This window comes from Aulostomus chinensis, chromosome 8 (genome assembly GCF_037954235.1).
Source record: "Aulostomus chinensis isolate RoL2024-O1b breed Wild chromosome 8, RoL_Achi_v1.0, whole genome shotgun sequence".
NCBI classification, from domain to species: Eukaryota; Metazoa; Chordata; class Actinopteri; order Syngnathiformes; family Aulostomidae; genus Aulostomus; species Aulostomus chinensis.
In genome coordinates, this window is record NC_141327.1 from 2,182,232 (window position 1) to 2,206,262 (window position 24,031).

The window sequence follows — 24,031 nt, forward strand, 5'->3', positions numbered from 1 at the left end:
CCTCGACGATGTGAACTGAAAAGACTTCGGGGTCAAAGGTCACTGTGGCCGACACACGTCAGGGAGGCGAGCAACCACCTACGTACGAGGATGTATTTGTCGGGGAATGAACCCGTTGTGATGCTGTTCCACTCTTGGTGCGGTTTGAGTAGCATTCCATTCGTTTCCTGGTTTGATGGTTTCAGTGTCGATGCGGCATGAAGGACGGTGGGCATCCAGTGGTTCTGGTCCCGCCTCCCACTACGTCTGTGTGGAAACAGTCCAGGATCCATCTTGGGCTCTTGCGCTTGTCGTGATTCAACATTTCTAAACAACCTCCCTCACCTTCACAGTGGTGTCCTGTCACCTTTGTATTTCCTGCGTTTTCTGAGGTTTTTGATGCGTTTGGTTTGTTGCGAGGAAATCATTGAATGCTTCGGTGTCTTGAAGCGTTGCAGACTTCTAGAGATTCATTTTAAAACCAGACGTGTGTGACGGAGCCGCCTGTTCCTACAGATACAGCAGCAGGAACCGGGACATTAGTGCCCCTGCACACAGAGCTCAGAGACGGGCCGAGAGACGGGAGATGATAAATGTTGAAAAATGATTAAAGCGGAATGAGGAAAAGAAAACAGGAACAATTTAACTTGAGCAAACAAATACCGAGGTCATGTGGTCTTAGAATAGCAAACAAGAGCCGCAGCCGGCCCACAGAGACGCGAGGGACTCCTCCACCTATCAGAGGCTGACGCGGGACGCTGCCTTTGATGCAGCTGATTATTTGACTGCAGTCAAATCTCAGTGTCCGTCTGTGAAACTGTTACAGATGAAGACCTCCACCCCCTCGAGGACAAATTATCAGTGGATGGATGGTGACGCCATCGTCCGTGAGACCTGGTTGGTCAGTGGGTGGAGCTTGAATATGTTTTGACCTTGTAGTTTAGCTGCTAGCCTGCTCTGGAGCACCGTGTTACCGTGATGATAGTCCGCCACCTTCCAGCCCTCTAATCCTGCTCTGTAGTAAAGGCACTGAAGCAGAACTCAACGATGTCCCGGGTGCTGGACCAGGGTTTGCTAAAGGGCTCTGGAGGAGAAGTTTTGCAACCGCTTGGAGAGACTCGCCCACCTCTCCTACTTTAATAGACGCTGGATCTCGAACACTCGCCTCACATAACGTGAGCTACGGTCCACAAACAGAAAAAAACAATTCACAGGGTCCCTGACTAACAGAGTTTCAATCACAAAAATTTAAATTCAGAAGTGATCCCACTTGGGTCTGCATGCACTCCTCACCTCACACATCTGGTGCAGTCCTGGGGGGTTGAGGCTTATTTCCCTCTGGTAGTGGAGTCTGTCTGGGAAACCTGGAGGACTTAAAAAATGAAGCAGCGTTGCCAAAGTCTGTTTTGCATGTCCAGTCTGTTTAATCTGCATTTATAAAGATGGGAATACGTTTCTGAATCTCGCCTCTGAACTACAGCTTTTCCTGTTCTAAACTTAGATCAAGTTGTTTGTCAGTCCATCTGCTGGTTTATATCATGGACACACACACACACACACACACACACACACACACACACACACGGTTCTTGCACATGTGCCCTGAAATCTCTGTCACTCTTCTCGCCGTCATAGGTGTCCAGTAGCCAACAGGACGTGCCCCCCCGGTCAGGCTTGGAGCAGCAGGCACTGTCGATGTGTGAGCATGGCGGCCAACGTGCACCACAGCCTCCCTCCGCCCCCGCTCCCCCTCCCGAGACCCTCCCAGCAGCACCTCGGTGAGTTTGAAACACATTGGCGAACACAGGTGGATTCCCAGGTCATTTATCAGAAAAACACAGTCAGGGGAAGTGTGTTTGCTTCTGTTTCCTCTCCTGACCATCTCAACAATGTGGTAGACGGAACTTTCTTGGTGCTGTTGGTCAGAAAACATCCCAGGAGTGTCCTGTGTAGCAGGACCAGAGGGTCAGCAAGGTCACCTCAGGGTCAACCCGGGATTCTCTGTACTACGAATGTTGATCACTGCTGTACTTCACGCTGTGAGGTGAGGTTACCTGAGGAGGTAAAGAGTTCAGAGCTGTTCCAGCGGCACCTTGGGATCAGTCGTGTCCTCATCATACAGCCCTTTGATGACGTAGTGGCGTGGGTGGGCGCAGGGTCCCTTAGGAGGGAGACACATGACTCTAGCGATGAAGAAGTCGAGACAGGGAGGGAACTGGTGCTCGTGCCTCTCGTTCCCACAGGCTGTGTGTCCGCCCTGCGTTTCTCCGACCACCTCGCTGATGTATTCAGTCTCAGCTGCAGCGATGCTGATATTGATTGATATGACATCATTGACCCCTTCAGTTACCAGGCAGAGGAGATTACGGTGCGGTAGAGGGCGCTACTGTGCATCTTGTGATGGAATACTGCCGTCTGGGTCCAACAAGAAGATCCAGAGACCAGAGAAGCAGCAGACGGATGGATGTTGTGGTTCTCTGGGGCCTGTGGTGCTGCACCAGGCCCACTTAGGAGACTCCAGTCAGGCAGAGGAGGAGGAGGAGGAGGATGGAGGCTCTGGAGGAGACGCTTTGATCTTCATCTCTCATGTTCTGTTTTTCACAGTCACAAAGCACAAAGTACCTGAGGGGGGGCTTGAAATATTATTGAAAATATTCCAAACCAGTGGTGGGGGAAGAGTTGATGAACAGCGATGGTTCCCACATTCACACACCGGCTCTTTTCTGTGTTATTTGTGTTACTGGTACTTTGTGGTACTTTGGTTCCTCTTATCTGTGAAGGATTGTAGTTTGTTCATCTTGAGTGACGTACACGTTTATCCACGTTGGTGATGATCAGCTGGGTCGATTCAGCGACTTGATAACCGCCATCGTGACACGTTTCACGCTACAGTTGGTTGGTTTTTTTCACCTATAAGACACGAAGAAGCCTGGACGAGCTCCCTCCTAGTCCAGGACCTGGACCCGGTGCCCTGATCAGAGGCGGTGAATCTCTGCAGTTGCATCAGTTTTAAAGCCAAGAAAGGTCACTTTCATGCATCATGAATTTTATAATACAAAAAACCCCCAACAAATATGGCGGATCAGCAGCTGTGTCTCCTGGAGCTCATTTGAATGCACATTCGGAAGCATGAGACGACGTTGGTGCGACCAGCGACATTTGAACAGGTATGTTCAGTCACACTCGGTTGTGTTGGTTGTCTGACGTGGCTTTTGTCATGTCTGAGAGGAGTTAAACACGCGTGATCCAAAAATGGAGACCCGACCGCAGCGTCCTCGGTGTAGACGCACATTCCAGAGCCTGACATCAACACACACGCGTAGAACCATCTCCTCTGTGAGTGTTTGTGACAGGAGAATGTCCATGTGTTCAGCGAAGAGTATTTATGACCGCTATGTGTTTGTTGAGGGTCTGTGTGTGTATGCGTGTGTGTTGGTGTGCTGTGTGTGTGTGTTTTTGTCTATGATAACACTCTGGACTTGTGCAAACAAATGAGAAGAAAAAAGATTGCAGATATCCCAGAGAAGCAGATTCCTCAGCTCCTCACACACAGAGGGTGAGGGGGTGAGAGAGGGACAGCAGATGGCGGAGGGACTGTGATGATGTCGTTCTCTCATACTGATAAAAAAAAGAAAAAGAGGGAAAACCTGTAAGGGGTCACCAGGTGGACTTGGCCACTACAGTTTACAAGTGAAAAATAAAACGAATGAAAATATTTTTCAACTGTTGCCCAAGCAGAGAGTCTTTCCCTCCCGGTCAGTCAACGTCTCCCCTGCCCCCAGGCCCCCACGCCCCCACACCCAGGTTAATACAGGTCTCCTCTAACTTTAACCAAAACCTCTGTAGGACCGGCCTTTGGCCCTCATGGGGATTAGAGGTCTTGATAAGGTTAGGAAAGATCTCCAATAGCTAAAAAACCCAAGTGTGCACGTAGGCAGACATGCACGTGTGTGTCTTTGCGGCGCCGCCCTGTGAGCACCTCCGCCGTTCATTTGTGAGAGAGTTGAGCGTTTGCACCTGAAGGCACAGCTGAGCAGCTCTCCGGGTGCATCACTCGCTGTGTGAATCCAGGCGAACCTTTTAATGAGCAAATGTCCAACCTCATGCTTTGATCAGGTCGCTGGTGAGGGGAGGGTTTCAGACTCAACATGATAGAACATACCAACATGATCATAGGTCTATTGCCACACCAGTCAGCCCAGGCTTACATACGTGTTTAAGATCCTGATCAGTGATTCGGTACACGTCTCTTAATTGAGCGCATGTAATAAATCATATCTGCCTGCTAACTTGAGGTGGGATTCCTCTGAAAATGCGGTGTCTTTTTCGCTCTGAACTGCCAGCAGCTCCAGGCCTGACGACACACGTGTCCCATGACTGAGAGGGACCCAGATCTCCCCCCCTCAGGCCCAGCGCCACACACGGTCCAGCACAACACGGCGTAATATCCTCACAAACATGCCGTGACACGTCTCAAAGGCTAGAGGTCATTGGGACGTTCAGGGGGAGCAGATTAGCTCCAGAATCAGGAGCAGGACTGATGTGGTCCTCGCAGAACACGAGCGCCAGTAATGGATCCCACACCCAGGAACAAGCCAGGCTCAGCTTTGGTTGGCTTACTGTCATCAGAGGATTTCATATCAAAGCTGATTGTTATTAGTCATCAAACATAACAAGAACACGGAAATGCAAAATGAAAAATGATGTCATGTCCAAACTGAACAAACAAACACATGAAAGAATGTTTTTGTTTTGTTGGGTTTCCTTCATGAGGTTTTGGAAGTTGCAAGATTTATTATTAGTAACTGATTAGATTTGAAAGTAATCCGCCCCAGCAGTGTAGCTGAGGTAAAGGGGGGGGGGGGGGGACAGTTCCTGAAGCCCTGAAGTAGAAACAAAAATACGAAAATCTGTCCGGTTCAAGTCAGGCCCACTTCCGGCTGGCTATCTGGAAACAGGGACAGATAACGACGTGCCATTAAAGCCGTTGGAGTCATTCATCAGATGTTGAGCCAAGAGATGAATCTCATTTCTGACTGTAACAATGACCACAGCACAGAGAGAAAGGGAGAGAGAGATGGAGAGGAGGGGGGGGGCATGCACCATTTTAGGGACTTCAGAGCTGGCGGGGGATTTCAGGGCGATTCTGTGGGGAGCCGCTGCTGACAGGGTTCTGATGGACACAGTTCGTTTCAGTCTTCAGTCAGACTCATGACAAGCCATGTGGAGGTTTACCGCCGGTGTGAATGTTTCTGTCGTGGCTGAACATATAACACATGCGTAACACACACATAACACACGTAACACAACACACATAACACATGTGTAACACACAACACACATATAACACATGCATAACACACATAACACACATAACACACGTAACACAACACACAAAAGACACGTAACACACACACATAACACACACGTAACACACAACACACATAAAGACACACGTAACACGCGTAACACACAACACACATAACACAACACACAATACACATACAACACATGCGTAACACACAACGCACGTAACACAACACACACAACACAACACACAATACACATACAACACATGCGTAACACACAACGCACGTAACACAACACACACAAAAGACACACATAACACACGGAACACACACATAACACATGGAACACACACATCACACACGGAACACAACACATATAACACGTGTAACACACAACACACATATAACACATGCATAACACACAACACACGTAACAACACACACAAAAGACACATAACACACGGAACACACACATAACACACGGAACACAACCCATATAACTCATGTGTAACACACAACACACGTAACACAACACACATAACACACAATACACATATAACACATGCGTAACACACATAACACACGTAACACAACACACACAAAAGACACACATAACACACGTAACACAACACACACAAAAGACACACATAACACACGTAACACAACACACACAAGACACACATAACACACATAAAAGACACACGTAACATGTGTAACACACACACACAACACACGTAACACATAACACACATAAAAGACACGTAACATGCTTAACACACATGTAACACACGTAACACAGAACACACATAAAAGACACATGTAACATGTGTAACACTCACACATAACACAAGTAACACAGAACACACATAAAACACATGAAAGACACATATAACACACACGTAACACACATAAAAGACACACGTAACACACACATACACACATCCTGCCGCGGGAAGCCCGTCCGCCCTGCACCAGGCTGACAGGTCCTGGTCAGAGACCATACATTGATGTCAGTTATGGCTCATTCTGACGACCTCAACAGTCTGAACCTGACACCTGGGACCTCGTGTCCCTCTCACCGGTGGTGCATGGGTGCCCTGCCTGAGTGCACGAGTCCTCTTCTGCTATGCGTTCTTAAGGTGGAACCCATCAGAGAACAAGGAGAGTTCTTGATAAAATCAGTCTGCAATGATGTAATTTTCCTCCCTGGCCTGAAAGGCAACCTGAGGCCTCCAAGAATGGGAAGCAGCCGATCAGGGTGGTTTTTGTTTTTTCTGATGTGTTATATCCATCCATCCATCCATCCATCCATCTGTTTTCTTCCTTTTATTCCTACATTAAGGGTCGCGGGGGGGGGGTGGAGCCTATCCCAGCGTCAACGGGCGAGAGGCGGGGTTCACCCTGGACAGGTCACCAGTCCATCGCAGGGCCAACATACAGAGACGAACAACCATTCACACTCACATTCATACCTACGGTCAATTTAGAGAATCAATCAGCCTCGTCCCCAAATTGATGTCTTTGGACGGTGGGAGGAAGCTGGAGTACCAGAGAGAACCCAGCAGGAACAGGGAGAACATGGAGACTCACACAGGAAGATCCCATCCCCAAGCCGGGACTTGAACCCGGAACCTTCTGGCTGTGAGGCCACAGCACTGACCACTGCACCACTGTGCAGCTGATGTGTTATATTCTCTATTTTATTTTATATTTCTTATAATACGCTGTATTCCTGAGCTCCTGCCCATACATGGATGTGGGTCAAACCAAGGTTAAAAGGTGTGGGTGTTGTCGTCGTGATGGGGAGGCCTGCTGACTGGATCCACTAGAATCTCATGAGTAATTTTACCGACAGACGTTCTAGTAAATCGGACTGTGGTACAGTTGAAACATGGAAAGCTGAGGCTGGAACTAAGCTCTCAGAGAACGTGAACCGTAGTCCAAACTAAGTGTTTGTCTCCTTCTTCTTCACCTACAGACGTCTTCTCAGCAGACGTCTGCGGCCCGGACAAGGAACTGGACATGGACACCTGCCAGTGTGTGTGTTTGCTCGGGCGTCAAGATTGTGGCACGGGCCGCCACCTGGACCGCAACACCTGCCAGTGTGTGTGCAATACGCCACCCACATGCCCCCTGAACTATGTCTTCAACAAAGACACCTGTCAGTGCACGTGCAGCAAGAGCTGTCCCAGGCACCAGCCGCTCAACAGAACCAAGTGTTCCTGCGAGTGCAACGAGTCGCCCAACAAGTGCTTCCTAAAGGGACGGAGGTTCCACCAAGCAACGTGCAGGTGAGAGGGAGTGCTGCCTGGATGGTCCTGCTCAACCCCCCCAGCAGGACCATTAAAACACACACACACACACACACACACACACACACACACACACACACACACACACACACACACACACACCCACGGTGTGTGCCACCAGAGCAAAGCACTGCGCCAGTGGTGGCCAGTGGTCATTCCAGTGAACTGGGTCTGTAATATAAAACCCTGGCGTGCTAATGACTTCTCCTAGCTGTCACTTAACCATTTCCTCTCCCAGCACAGGAGGAAACACACATGCTTACACACACATCCATCCACCCCGTCAAATGGTGACCCCTGGTGACCTGCTGGAGAGTGATTTATGAGAAGTGGTGGGACTCCAGTGTGGGGAGCTGCCGCTCGTGTCTATGTGTGTGTCTATTTCCACTTTTCTGTCCATTTCGTCATGATCTCACAGGTCTGGTTAGGTAACCGTGACGATATACTTGGTCATCCACCGTGTGTCACCGTGCGCAGCCAGAGAAGCGTCGCCAGTTACCCGTTAGACTCAGAATCGTTCTCATGTTGATGAGGTGCGTAAGTGAGTGTGAGTCCTCTGGATGCTGGACCCTGCAGCCCCCCCACGCCTACAGATGGGTGCCAGCGTTATGACACAGTTGTAAACATCGGCCAGGAGGAGTGGCTGGACGGGCGGGGGGGGGGGGGGGGCTGGTGTTGGACGGGCCAGACGCATGGGGGGTGTGAATGGATGGAGGGTCTGTCTTCACGTGTTCATTTGTCCTCACGTGTTCATGTGTCTTATATCTCATCGGGAGAATCTGTCGGGGGTGAGGTGATTACCCAGCTTGATGATAAAATGTGAGTGAGTCTCCATGTTCTCCCTGTTCCTGCTGGGTTCTCTCTGGTACTCCAGCTTCCTCCACAGTCCAAAGACATCAAGAGGGACCAGGTTAATCCAGACTCTAAATTGACCGTAGGCGTGGCTGGGAGAGCCAATGGTTGTCTGTCTCTATGTGTTGGCCCTGCCATGGACTGGTGACCTGTCCAGGGGGAAGGCTGCTGGGATAGGCTCCACCCCCACCCCCCTCAACAGGAGAAGAGGGGGAACATGGAGGGATGGATGGATGGATGGATGATGGATGGATGGATGGATGATGGATGGATGGATTGAAGATGAGAATAGATTTAAGAAAATCATGTCTGACGTGTCATGAGTCATGTGATCCCTGGAGTCAGAACACGTCATCGATGCATTAGAGGTGTAAAAGGTCCTCGAACCAGCACTGATTTCACATCAGTGCTGGTTCAGACTTGAGTTATTAGTTACCTGATAATTATGAAGGCTGCTGGATAGGCTCCACCCCCTGCTTTTATTTCTTTGAAATCTAAAACTTAGCTGTAACCTTTGACTTTTTTTTCCAAGAACAGCGTTTGTGTTTGTCTCGATGAGGCAGCAGCGGTCCTTCATCTTTAGTAGCAGCGGTCGGTTGAATGTGGAGGACACAAATCCTCCTTGTGCAGCCTAAAACACACCAAAATGATAAAAATGATAAAAATACAGGCTGTGAAGAACTTCTTTTTCATTGATTTCACTCTTCCTCTAACAGACTCTCACCCCGCAGCATCAATTCTACATCATGTAATATAAATGACAGGCTTCATCTTTAAACACTGAAGTGATTCATGTTAAGTCTGCATTTGGAGGGAAGGTTGATTCGTCGTGGGGGGGGGGGGGGGGGGGGTTCTGGGCACGTGAGTGCAGAAGAGATCTCCATGTCCAGGGACAATAATACAAGCAAGTAACTCCCGAAGCTTAGCCATTAGCCTTTAGCTTGTAGCCATTAGCTTTTAGCCATTAGCCTGTTGCCTTTAGCAATTAGCCTGTAGCCTTTAGCCATCAGTATAGCCCAGGTCCTCTTCATCTCCATCTCACTTCCTCCACAATCTGGTGCCTTTCCTCTTGGAAATGCTTCTGTGGTGTTTATAATGGGCATGGGGGCCTGTGTGTGAGGAGCGTACGTCTGTGTGTGTGTTAAAATCCTTCCTTGAGGCTCACACCGCTGCTGTCCGTGTGTGTAGCCCCCAGAGTCTCAGAATACCGTGTAGTTTCCTCCACTGCCAGTTGGAGCTGCAGCACCAGTGACTAATGACCGGACCTGAGAGCGAGTGCTGCTCCACGCTGGCCGGGTCCAGGTTTAGGGAGAGTCAGGAAAGCAGCATACTGCTGCTGGGGCCGGTGTTGCTCCACCAGCGCATCGTCTACACACACAGGGGGCTGCTCCCAGCTACGCAGGGTAGAGGAGAAGGGAATTTGCTCTGATCCTGGGTTTCAGTGTGTGCTTCAACCTGCCCCCCCCCCCCCTCCATCTGCCTCAGACTGGTAGAAGGTGGAGTGAGTCTCACTCTACAATTCACACTGGCACCACTTGATACACAGTCGTTTATTCGTTCATGCTGCAGTGGCCTGGTGGTGTCACGCCTCGATCCCAGCGGTTCTTGTGTCATGTGTCATGTCCTCCAAACACAGTTGCGCATGTTCCTGCATGAAAACAACACCGTCTTCTCTGTGTCCTGGCTGTTGCAGTTGTCTCAGGCCCCCCTGCGAGGTGCGAAGGCGACGCTGTGAACCGGGTTTCTCCTTCAGCGAGGAAGTGTGTCGATGCGTGCCCTCCCATTGGAGACGGCTGGACTAACCACCAGCCAACCAAACACTGATGTTCTGCGAGTGAGCAGATAGAAGAACCTACCGGTTAGAATTCGCCCCCCGTCCCCCTGTAGACCTGCTGGTCGTGAGTAGCCCCATCAGCTGTGACGGCAGCTAAGTGAGCAGACACTGACTGGAGCGAGATGGGAGACTGGTGATGCCAAGGTGGGAAATGCACTGACCCGGCTCTGAGGACTTTTCATGTTATTTGAGAGCGCCTGATGAGAAGAATAAAAATGGACTACAGAAACACTCGACACTTCTTTTAAGATATTGTTGAAATAATTTGTTTTAAAATATTTGGGGTGTTTTATATGTCTCAGTATTCTTATGTCAGATATTGATTATATAATTTATTAAATGTTATTTTTCAACCCCTGTTTATTGAAACTTTGATCTTTTTCCATGAAAATACACTGTGATCAATATTTTTGTATCATGTAAAGTATAAGATGTAAAATAAAGTATCCTGGTTATTGTATATCACCTCAGTTCCTCACCAGCCAGCAGCACCTGTGCAGGTAGTGAGATGTTCCTTGTGTTGGTTTCTAAGATGAAAACTGTGAGGTCAGGATGCAGACGTCTTCACAAGGGGCTTCAGGATAAAAGAAGAAGCACAACATCATAATAATAACTGGAATCTTTCAAGAGGTCGGGAGGGTCCTGGGACCAGGGTCTGCTGCTCCATGTAGGCTCAAGACCAGAGCAGGCTTGAGGTCTCACCAGGAGGACAAGCATGGGTGGTAACATCCATGTCCCAGGCTAAGACTGCTAGTCAGAGACCTTCAGGCTGACGTTGGAGCTCCAGGCTCTGAGAGAATCATGAGTGACGCGCTGAGGTTTAATGAGTTCTCATTGATGCTGAGGTCCACTTACTGTCACTCAAGTCATGACAAGTCACAGCCTCCAAAACCAACTTCTCGTGTCATTTTGAAGAGATCTGAATCGCACTCACATCAGAAACACCAGTCCTCACCTTCTGTGACTCCCTGTCGTGGCTGAGCGGTCACGTGACTGTCGAGGGTTTAAGACCTTAATGTGTGAGTTTAGATCCTGTCTGTCAAATGTCTCCTTCCATGCCAGAGACAGTGAGCCGTCATCAAGTTCATCGTTTACCGCGTGGAGAAGCAGAGTGGGCTGCTGTTCATGTGGTCCGAGATGTTTCAAATGATCGAGAGAAGATTTGATGTTTCACTCTGCAGTTAAATCTTGAAGATGTTTTGTACGTGGACTTGCGCACCGACCAGCAGGAGCCTGGAGGGTCACAGCAAGACTGGAGCGTGATTTCTTCTCCATTCCCTCCGAAGGAAACTTCCATTTCTGCTCAGCTGCGACAGCACCGGGCCTCAGGATGGATCAGCCCACCCACTTTGAACTTTCCATTTCTTCTGCTGATCATGGTGATGCTTTAGTCAACCTAAACAAAGTCTGGGATTAAGAGCTCGCCAGACCAGAGCAGGAAGGCAACCTGCACGGTGCTGCTGGTACTCGGAGGGAGGCTAGAAATCTGAGTAAAGAATCCCAGTGAAGATCTCTACCACGCGGGCGCGTGACGTGACAGCTGCCTCCACTCCCTTCCACACACAAACAAACAAACGCTTCTCCAGCCCTCTTGATTTGCTCGAAAGTTGACAGTCAAGAAATGGACGACCGCCACATGAAGCACGACGCATTTGTTCCCTGAAGTGCTCGTTGGAGGAGGATCTGACCAGTTTGAGTCTGCAGTCTGGGAACTGGAAACCGACTCGGAGCTGAGGGCTCTACTGGTCTGGGCCGTCGTTTTCTTTACTGAGAAACCACCAATGGAGAGATGACCAGCCTTCCTGTCTGAGGCTGGAGGTGGTCGAGGGGCGGAGTATCGTGGGAGTTCCGGTGATAAAATGGGTGAAGGCCGTTTCTGCTGCAGGTGTGTAAGACGTGTGTGAATCATGAACTTGTCTATGTGTTTCTACCTGCTACGATGCGGCCATGTTTCAGCTGTCAACATGTTCAACTCACAGGTGACCGCCAACGTGACACTGCTGCTGTCAACTGATCAAGGAGAGGTTACTGTGGCAACCAGATGATGCGATGTCTCTGTAGATTTGAAGACTAGCGCGCCTGTCAGTCAATTATGTGTCAATCATTTCCTACAGTAATAAGTGGGATTCATGTGATAAAAATGATTGACAGGAGGATGAGTGTCAGCAAACCTTCCTTTTGTGATTGACAGCTTTTATTCCATGCTCACACTCCGTAACGACGGTGAGGAAGTGAGGAATCCAAGGAAGTAAATTCTGTAGTCCATAGACACAGTGTTGTAGTTTCACGAGGCAGACGTGCGCCATGAATACCAGCCGTCGCGCCGTGATGTTTAGTGAAGGTGAAGTCCGATTCTGTCACAGAATATGACTTCTCCTCACCGTCTGACCTTGACGCCGTGACCTTTCCTGGGGGTCAAAATGAGCAGGAGGAACTATTCAAAGGAGCCTGTGACTGACAGAAGTCAGACGCAGGCTCCTGACTTCCAGACTTCCTGATATATAAAAGCAAGGGTTGAATATTTCTTTGTTTCTTTTGGCTCATGCTAATCCACCGCTGGCTCTCGGAGCTTGAAGAATTCAGTGTTTGGGTCCCTGCACTGCTGCTTAATGGGCCATTGTTCCAAACGCTTCCTTTAGGCTTTGCTAACTCAAGGCAGTTAATGTGGATGCATTCATGAGAACAAATCCAGCAAACCCCCCTTTTCACTGTTCTCCAGTGGGACCGGTGTGTCCAGTGGGACCAGTGTGTCCAGTATGTCCAGTGTGACCGGTATGACCAGTGTGACCGGTGTGTCCAGTGTGACCAGTGTAACCAGTGCCCTTGCTGGAGTAATCACTCACCATCAGATAAGTGCAGGAGGATGAGGTTGGAACTACGAGGATTCAGGCATTCTGACTAAAGGTCTGCCGGTCTCCCGTCATGGTCCAGAGGCCAGGATCCCTCTGGGAGTAGGTCTGAGCCTTCATGTTGTTGAAGGAATCAAGACGGTCAAAAGTAAACCCGCCAACATTTCTCTCTTTAATTCCAAAAGCATCACATTTGTGTCCATGAAAACATCCAGAAGATCATCCAGAGTGTCTCCAGCCTGCCTCCCGTTGGCCTCCAGCAGAGAAACCAGACCCTTGTGAAGCCACAAGGTGTTAGCTTGAGAGCTACAGGTCAGGGTTCAGGTGACGACAGGTGGAAGCTGAATGTTGAGACATTTGCAGACGAATGAATGGACCCTTTGTGTGTCTGATGTGGTGAAATGAAACTCGGGGATCATCCTGACTGCTCTCTGTCCTGACAGCTGTGGAACGCGACAGAAGGCGGATGCTACATTCGCTACACGGGAACCAGCTAACAAAGACGGTTTACAGATTCTAAGCAGCAAAGTCTGGTTTGACACCAGCCTCACCTGTGCTACTGAGAGCAACATGACACTCGACACAGGATGAGGATTTAATCCTGATCAGAGAAGGATTTACGGTGATGAGCCGCAGCCTCCACAGTGCAGGCCCCCTCAGAACGCACTGACGGAGGCGAGCACTTCCTGTCATCAACCTGCTGTCCTCATATCCTCTGTTCCCAGGGACGCAGCTGAGAGGAGCCGCACAGCTCATCGTCTCTGTGGGGGAAATATCACTTTCAGACCTCAAGCTTCTCCTCATCAACCCTTAACCCATCTCTCCCTCCCTCCCTCCCTCTCTCTCCTCTCTTCCTCTTTCCCCCTTCTCTCTTCCTCTCTCTCTCCCCCTCTCTCTCTCCCTCCCTCCCTCTGTCTCCCTCTCTCTCTCCCTCTCTCTCTCCCTCTCCCCCTCCCTCTCTCTTCCTCTCTCTCTCTTCCTCTCTCTCTCCCCCTCTCTCACTCCTTCCCTCTGTCTCCCTCTCTCTCTCCCTCCCTCCCTCTCTCTCCATCTCTCTCCCTCTCTCTCTCCCCCTCTCTTCCTCCCTCTCCCTCTCTCTCTCTCCCTCTCTCTCTCCCTCTCTCTCTCCCCCTCTCTTCCTCCCTCTCCCTCTCTCTCTCTCCCTCTCCCTCTCCCTTACTCTCTCTCCCTCTCTCTTCCTCTCTCTCTCTGATGTGACAGGTGATGGCAAAGCCTGATTGGCCAAGTGGAGCTGCAGGAGCTGACAGGTGTGTTCCAGAGGGCTTTTGAGTGTTTTAGAGAAGTTTGGAGTGTTTCCCTTTCTCTCTCTCCCTCTCTCTCTCACACTCACACTCACATTCACACACACACACACACACACACACACACACACACACACACACACACACACACACACACACACACACACACACACACACACACGCTCACACCCCCCACACATGCACACACAGTGCCAGAATTAATTGCGTGTCTCGGAGGGATTTGCATTAATCAGACTGAAGAACAGAGACAGAAGAAGGAGACAGGAAAAAGGAAACCTCACCTTTCTTCCTTTTCCATGTTTGATTAGCTGAGCCGTTGAACTGTGTGTGTTACCTACTGGAGACCTTTCCTGGTGTGAACGCGGACCCTATCAGGACCTCTCGATGTGGAGACCAAGAATGACCCTGATTCACGACTGAAAGCCTCAGCTCAGCCAGAACGCAGCCGAAGCATCGCCGACCTATCATTTCTCCAGCCGTCCATCAGGGGACCGGCCGACCCACCGACACAGCACAGGCCCGCGGTCAGAGCCACAGCTGGGGCGTCATGCCTCGGTCCCACCTGGAGGTTTTTTCACTGAAAAGGTCAATAAATTCATTGATCTATGATTTGATGTCTTCAGTGAAACTTTTCATCCTGGAAAACATGGTTAAAATATATTTTGGTGGGTTTTGACTGTATTTTCTCGTTTTGAAGGAGCTCTCCAGGATCCCCTCAGAACAAAAGTTTGGATCCAAATACGTCAAAAAGATGTTCATAGAAGTTTATGCAAATCTATGCATTACCAAGAAATACTGATAGCTTTCTTTGTTCAAACGTTTCATTCAGAGAGGGAGCTTCAGTTGAATATTCACGTTTTATTCACAGTTTTTAGTGGTTGTGGTTTTATGCAATAATTAAGAGACGGTTTGAGAACAATAGAGAGAAGTCAGCTGTCACTTTACTCACATTCACGTCCGAACACACTTGATAATAAATGCACCAACTGTCTGTCATCGTGTTGAGGGCCGGACCAGCAGAGAGCCCCCCCCCCCCCCCGTCTGAGCTTCAACTGAGGATTGTCCCACCTTTTCCTTCAGATTCTCAGTTTTCTCGTTCTGAGTGATCGGCAGATGTAGCTTTCTAGTCTCCTAATCCCCAGATTAGGAACGCGTCAGGGTGACGTTTGTCTTCGTCTGTGTTTTCCTGGAGGGTTTGAATGGCGCCGGGCAGAAGACGGCAGCATGAAGAGGTTCAGACGTGCTGCTGGATCCTGAAGACAAAGTGACCTGAATGTTTGTGCATCCAAGAGAAGCTCAGCGGTTCATTGAGCCTTGAACCCTTGCCTGTCTGGGGACTTGGTTTAACTGTTGAAGACTAAAATACGGTCTGATTATAATCTCAACTGATGGTGTGTCTCCTTCGTCATGATACACAAACACTCTCAACTAAGTCACAATAATTAATACATTAGCAGAAGTGTATTTTTTTTGTGGTCGTATTTTTAATGCCTCGCATTGAACACAAATCAATTAAAGTGTGATATTCAGGCTTCTTGAAATATAAACAATATATTTTGGAGAAAAAAACCTCATAAAACAACCATCAAGTGTGTATTTTTCTTGTCTGACACATCACATTTGTTTGATATTTTTTGTCTCAGTTTCCAGGAAGTAAAGGTGGGACAGTTCCTCTCTAACAGGGAAGGACGCGGACAGAGTTTTACTCAGGTCTGCTGATGAGCAAATAAGATGCTGGCACACATCAACAATTCCCAATGAGTCTGTGTGTGTGTGTGTGTGTGTGTGTGTGTGTGTGTGTGTGTGTGTGTGTGTGTAAGGAAAGAAAGACACACACACACAGACTCACACAGACTGATGTGAAGATAAAGCTTGGTGGCACAAAACAGTTCACACCATATATTACAGTTAAGTCTTCTATTAACAATCCCACTCCCTTCCTGCTATTCAAGTCCATTTTGACTTATGATCTGTGTGTTTGTGTGTGTTTGTATGTGCATTTGTGTGTGTGTGTGTGTGTGTGTGTGTGTGTGTGCAATAGAAACAGAGTTGGAGGAAGAGACTGACAGAGCAACCACACAGGAGGAGGGAAATGGTGCACTGGGTGTGTCAGCTGCTTAGATTTAGATATTACAGCAAAGTTAGTTGCAGTGTGTGTGTGTGTGTGTGTGTGTGTGTGTGTGTGTGTGTGTGTGTGTGTGCTCTAAGAGAATGGCCTTCATTAAAACAGTGGACTGGAATGTTCTCGACGCTCGTTGAAAGAAGCCTCCTGCTGTAAATCAGGTTCAAACGCTGCCGTTCTTCCTCCTCTCTTTTAATGTTGAAACCGTAGGAACAAATCAGACGTCAGCACCTCTGGTCCATAACTGATGTCAGGATCAACCAGGTAGAACGGAGGTGGACACAGGTGATGGAGACAGGGTTGGGCTTGGACTGTGGCCCCGCCCACTCCCACTCCCATAAGTACACGTCTGACATGATTCCTATGATCTAAGACAGGATAAATACTGCCAGTTACTACAATATCTGCTCTACATGGTGGAACTGACTAATCCTGTACTGCAAAGTTACTTTTGCGGTTGGAAAATGGGTGCAAAACCATGAGTTATTATTATATTGTAGTAGTAGTAGCAGTAGTCGTAGTAATAGTGGTAGTAGACTAACAGTGTTTGTGTCAAGGTCAGGAGGTTTTGTGAGGGTCCTGCAGGTTCGTCACAAACCACTTCATCATGTGACCCCCTGCTATCGCTGAGCAGGGTTTTCAGATGGGACGTCTATCAGTCTAAATGTTGTTTTATTTTGAATGTAACTTAAGTACGAGTGCGCTCCTGTGATGCGTGTGTGTGTGTGTGTGTGTGTGTGTGTGTGTTAGAGCGAGAGAGAGAGAGAGAGAGGGAGAGTTACTACTACTCTCCTCTGGTTATGAAAACACAGCGACCGCCAGCGCTGGCAGACGCTTGGTCTAGCTAATATTAAATCCCTGAAAAACACACATTACTCTATATAAGGTCGTTCATTCTGACTTCTAAACATGGCAATGAAACAGTCAGTCACTTGGGACGTGAAATATTTAATGAACATGAACCTTTATTTATGGCAGTTCATCTCAGCCTCATTGGGGGGGATGTTTTCAGTGGGGTCTGCAGGAGTCCAGCGGGACATCCAGGTTCGTGGAGGTTGTCATATCAAATATTGTACATCTTGATTCACTTTATTAAAGCGCTGTGTGCATAGTGGAATATTACACCTTTCAGCCAAGTAAGGAAAATATGCATCAGCTCACTTGAGTAACAAAGACACCGGAGAAACGTCTCTCACACACACACACACACACACACACACACACACACACACACACACACACACACACACACACACACACACACACACACACACATTATGGCAGTGCTGGTGTTGAGTCGCAGGTCCGTGCTGGCACCGGGTCAAACATTGTTGTTTGCTGAACCGTTACGTGGAGCTTCCTCCTCTTGGTGTCGGACCATCAGCTGCACCGTTGACTGAATCCCTCGCAGGCCGACTGCGGTTCAGCCTCACTGCGGTCGCCCTGCACAGGCTGAGGGTTCATACCCACCTCTCAAGCACAATCACTCTCAGTTTGACCTGCAGAGGTTTGCAGCAGATTGTTTGTATATTGAACTTGTCAGAGCGGAGGGATCTTGTGTGAAAGTCCATTTCCCCTAAGTGGTGCTGCTCCGACTGCGCCCCCAACTTAGGACTTGGGCCCACATCTGAAGGGGACTTGGCCGGGGTCAGGTTATGGTTTCGTTGAGGCTCAATCTCACAGAAAAGGAAAGTGACGAATGAGGCGGAGAACTAAACCTGGGACCTTTTCTCTTCCATGTTTTCTGATTTGTTGTTGTTATTTTGATCAGCAGGGACCAATTTAGAAAAGTTCCAATATCAAACGAGAAGGTTAAAACCTGCAACTGTGAAGCAGCTCCTCTGGCGTGGAGGCCACGTCAAAGTCTGTCCATCAGTGACCATCGAGGAACTGCTCATTTATTCATCCTGTAGTCACTCAGGAACATCCGGCTGGTCAGCTGCGTGGGGCGTAGCTGTGGGCCGATGACCACAGAGGAGGAAGACTTGCGTTGTTAAAAGTGTGAGCTGTTTATATTTGTGAGCGCAGGAATATGGTCGAAGACAGCTGTTAACAATGGTTAACGACAGATTCCGGTGGAGAAAACGAAGACTTGAGCTGCCTAAAGTATTTCCAGACACCTTCATGTCTCACAGCCTTCACTCAGATATGTTTGGCCAACAGAGTTTGACCGGTCCTCCTGAGGAATGCGGGCCCTCTCTGACCCAGCGAGCCAGTAATGAGAAAAACGTAAAAAAGCATCCTGATCTGAGGTGAGTGTTGTGACACCAGATGGAGTTCACCAGGCGAAGGTCACGTATTCATGTGACCCTGAACAAGTTCTTCAGTGATGGAACTCCGAGTCTAGCAGGAACCAGACTGCATGGTGATCTGGTTCCAAAGATATTTGTGTTTGAAAGTCACAAAGTTCCTGAATGTGTTTTACCACCGCAGCCGCAACAACGTCCATCTGGAGAAAAAGCTGCTTCATGCTGCCATCTCGTGGCCATGGAGGAGAATTACACCGGGCCTGGGCCTTTCGTCCCGGAACAAACACAGGTGGTGTAGGACGGCGACGATGCTTGTTATTCTACATTCCTCTGCAGTTGTTATAAATATTACAGCACAATACAACATTATCAGTCCATTGTTTGATAACTGAATGCTCTGTTCCTGAAATACTCTGCTCTGGTCCAAATACTACTTCCTGAGTGATGTCATCCTGCCACTGAAACAAAGGGCTGCAGGACAGATCTCCCACTTCAGCCTGGCCTGACTTGTCAGAACGTAGTGTCGTACATCAGACCGTCATCCTAAAGTGTGTTCTCCAGCAGATGGAGAGGAGAACTCTGCTCTGAGAACTCTGGCTGCTGCATCCCAGTCCGCTCCGTTGCTGCCGTTTGTCCATGTGACGCGCTGGGTTCATTAGTAGCTGCAAATAGTTTGTGAGTGTCTGACTGTCGCTTCAGCGAGCCGAGACCAGGGGAGCAGCTGATGCATTGGCCGGCCCACGCAGTCACTCAACAGCATCAGGCCATGCGGCGACTGGCGGAATCACAGGTCAGAGGAATGAGGAACGCCTCCTACCTGGGAGACGCAGGTACATTCAGCTGCTGTGTGGAGGTGGAACACACAGGTGTGCTTTTATTCACCTGCCTCACAAGGAGGGAGCACCACTGGAAACCCCAAACAGAAGGGTTGTCTTGAGATTGTTGTCTATCAATTCTTTATTCATTGACATGAAGAGATGCGGTGACAGACCGACGATAGTTGGACTGAGTCACAAAGTGGCTGAGCGTGACTGACGAGGAGGGCGGACCAGTCAGGCTGAAGAGGCAATTAAAAACAACTACCTGTGCCAAAAATAGCACGGAGAGAAACGATGGACGGCATGGGGAGAGAAGTGTGTGAATGAGTGAGAAATGTGTGTGTGTGTGTGTGTGTGTGTGTGTGTGTTGGATGTGGAAGCAACAAAACCTGGGGAGGGAGAGAGGGACTGGTGTTTGTCCTCTTGGTGGAGAGGGAGGCGTCAGGACTACTGCAAAGATTACTAGCGATTATTGAAGAAATGATTGGACATCTACAGGAATATTTGACACCTGTGGTTAACCTGTGAGAGGCTGTTTACAAAGACATAATCAGTACATTCATATGAGTACTAAATGTCAATACATCCAACAATCAGAATCTGCCGTTTATGGAAAAATCCTCAGACAGGATCTTCAGAATCTGTCATCCAAAAAAGAAGAAAATGTTCTCAGCAGGAGAGAAGCGATCCATAATTCACATCGTCGGCTGAATCGAGTCCATGGTCTTCCTGTTCCCACGTCTGAAGTGCTGCTACAAAAAATGGAAAATGGCACAATTTGTCAAAATTAGAGGAAACAAATCAGGTCATGAATCAGCAGATATGAGTCCCAGACACGAAGCTTCAGGTTACACGAGTTGATGTACACCCATTTTAATCAGAGGTCAATTTGAACCACCGACACCTCGCTGTTAATTCTATAAATTAAAGAATTAAAATGACAAGGTTTATCATAGAAGCAGTACAAACACAGATTATCGTTAGATTCTAATTTATCGATGGTCTTTGAACAAAACGTGTGTGGAACTTTGTCCTAAACATAAAAATAAATCTTAGAAACAACAATCCTGAACAGCCAATCAGAGCTGAGCTGTGCACCTGTTCCCTGATTGGTCCAATCACACAGGGTTAACGTCACTACGACCACTTGCGTGTTCACACCGGACACGAACGCGAATTTCGTGTTGCGTCATTCGCGCCAATTTGACACCGGATCATTTTAGTGTCCATTTGTGTCATTCGCGCAAATTCGCTCACCTCCCGAGTAGCGAGTCTTTCCGGCAACGTTTCTTTCCGCCATTTCACCATGAATATTCACAGAACTGTTGCGTTCTACCTGCCGTGGAAGGCTGACATACGTCGGAAAACTAAACACCGTCGAATGTGGGTTATCAACACCATCTAGAGGCGAGCTGAGCTCGGTGAATTTCACCGCTCGGTGCACCGAGCTCCTCCAGGGGCTGCGTCTGGATAACCGCTGCTTCAAGCTGTATTTTTGGATGACGACTGGCCGGTTTGACGACCTGCTCGCTGGGATCGGGGACAGAATGTAACGAATGGACACCAATTTATTCAACTGGTTCTTGTAATTCTGACACGTAGTGTCATAGCACCGGGTTCCCACACACAGCCACCATCAACTTGTCCGCCATCTTGTGACACAGTCAGTCAGTCACAGTCAGCAGTGACGTGGGGACATCCTCAACGCTGATTGGCTGTCTTGACGCGAATTTTTCGCCAAAGTTCAATATTTTCAACTTGCGCGAATGGCGAATATTTCGCCTCACGAATTCACGCTGCCAGACTGAAAATTGGCGTCATTCGCGCGTTCGCGTAGACTTTGAATGGAAACTGTTTGCGTGAATGATGCAAATTCGCGTTCAGTGTGAACACACAGAAACACGGCACCATTCAGACACCCTAGAGGATTGGTGGTGAAGCACGACCTCTGCTGGCGGAGCACAGATACCGCAATTAGGTAGACATCACCAACGAAAGCCCCACCTGCTGGCCTGACTGTGGTACTGCACTCCACTCTGACCGCACCCTTCCTTCGTTCTCTATTATGAAGCACATTAACGCACCTGTAAAGGTGTGTTCACACGCGTCGTGTTTGGTTTGAACACCAGAAGTCTGTGGTGCATTGTGGGCCATAGGTTGCTCCGTAGGATGCACCTGAACTGACCTACAATGTGGGCGTGTTTAGGCTGGAATTTAGGTTGAGAAGAAGGTCGCTACTTGCGCCAGTTGTGGTTTCTGACAGCCTACGACCTGCTCTGAGACCTCCGATCAGGCCTGCTTGGCAGTTCGGACGCAGCGTCAGTCATTAAACATTACGATATCCCTACAATTGTTCCTCCTACCTTGAGTATCTCGCTGCAGGACACTTGGACATGGTCACTCAGGGAAGGGGATCGAACCAGCGACCCTTTGCTTGCTTGACGGCCACGCTACCTCTGAGCCACGCCGCCCCCTAGAGACAAAAATCAGTCATTGCAAAACAGTAAAAACCCATTTGGTCTCGTAGGTGTGAAGTGGAACATCTCAGTAACAGTGATCGGTTCCAGTTCTCATGCGGGTCAGTGAGCGCTGCTTGGTAGTAGAGATGAGCACAACCTGAGAGGATGAGCCAAAACACCCAGAGGCGAAGTTTGCAGCAGAGATTAGAAAACATGAATGTTTTCCTCTGAAAAGAAATGTGGAAACAAAGAATGCGTTTCTTAACCCTCTGGTTTAGATGTTAAATATGTGGTTAGAAAATTGTTACTGCAGTAAACTCAACTAAAGTAAGTAGTTGAATAAGCAACTATATCAGTATATAACTTGAATAAGTAGTTAATTTGGAGACTGAGCGGTGAGAGGTTGTCTGGTGTGTGGATATGGGCCCGTGGATCGATCCATCCGTCTGTCTGGGTTTGTGTAAAACCAGGGAAGCGAGTCATGTTTTCCTGCTTTCTCAACATTCCCATCCCGGAAGTTTTTGATTGATCCGGAGAGCTGTCGGATCGGAATCTCAGCGTGCAGATGGGAATGAGAGGCACCTCGTCACGGCCTGTCAATCACAACCCCTCGCATGCACACACACACACACACACACACACACACACACACACACACACACACACACACACACACACACACACACACACACACACACACACACACACACACACACCTGAGCAGCTTACACACTTCATAGACCAGGCTTTTCCCTATGGGAGGATAACCACAAGCATATTTAGTTCCCCCACATTACCAACCATCCACAGACATTTCCACCAACACAGAGGAAAGCTCACTCATCTGCCCTCTTTTTTTCCACCCTTCTTGTCTCCCTTTTCTCTCATGTGGTAAATCTTTGAGGTTTTTGACAGAAACACTAAAATGATACCTTAAGAACACATTTTGTGTGTGTGTGTGTGTGTGTGTGTGTGTGTGTGAGAGAGAGAGAGAGAGAGAGAGAGAGAGAGAGAGAGAGAGAGAGAGGGAACATATCAAGAGTGAGAGGAGAAGAGAGAAAGAGCTCTGGGGATTCTTCTTTACCTTAAGAAGTGCTGTCATCGTCTCTCTTTAGACCAACCAACACATCCAATTAGCAACTGAGGCCTGGATTTACTGCCTGGATGACTCAGACCAGACCTGATCACCAAACACAAGAAGACATTAACATCTCTTACCCATTACAACTGACTGACTGTTAAAAAGAATTTCAAAATCATATTTCTCTACATCGATGTCTATATCTTTATCTAAATATATATATATGTATGTATCTACACACACACACACACACACACACACACACACACACACACACACACACACACACATATGTGAAGAGATACACCAAGGAGGCCCACCAACTGTACACCAGGAAGGAGGGACAAACTGAGTCACTAATGCTGCTGTAGGATCTACAGCAACGATGTAGGGAGGTCATTCAGACTGGACAAATGTGGCCAGATGGTATCAAGGAGAGGCAAATTGATCAGAACTGAAGGGGTCCACCTACCAGGAGGAAACACAGGCGACATCCAGAGCAGCCACAAGTACCTTGGGATCCCACAGGCTGATGGAAACCACAAGGAGGCAGCAAGGAAGTCAAGGTCCGAGCCGTTGACATGTACGCATTGCTGGTCATCAGAAACCTGCTGGGATCATAAGCTGGGCAAAGGAGGAGAGCCATGGAGGCCAAGGTCTACCACACCAGACCAGACCCAAGGTGCAGGCTGTGTGAGGACACTCCTGAGACAGTCAAACACTTGTAGCAAGGTGTGAGATGCTGGCTGCAAAAGTGTACATGGAGAGGAACAACCAAGTGGTGGGGATAGTGTACAGGAACATCTCTACCCAGTATGGACTAGAGGTACCCAGATCCCAATGGGATGTACCAGCAAAAGTGGTCGAGAACAACAGGGTTAAGG

The 24,031-nt window shown here is 48.6% G+C and overlaps 1 protein-coding gene across 1 annotated transcript in view; it reads left to right on the plus strand.

Moving 5' to 3' along the window:
* The window catches only part of vegfc (vascular endothelial growth factor c), a 42,429-nt gene extending 31,697 nt beyond the window's left edge, over positions 1 to 10,732 (plus strand). Inside the window, exons 5-7 of the mRNA XM_086210031.1 lie at positions 1,615 to 1,757; positions 7,267 to 7,579; positions 10,146 to 10,732. Coding sequence (XP_086066157.1) covers positions 1,615 to 1,757; positions 7,267 to 7,579; positions 10,146 to 10,254 — 565 coding nt within the window. The 3' untranslated portion in view covers positions 10,255 to 10,732. The remainder of the gene's footprint in view (positions 1 to 1,614; positions 1,758 to 7,266; positions 7,580 to 10,145) is intronic.
* Positions 10,733 to 24,031: the final 13,299 nt, after the last annotated feature.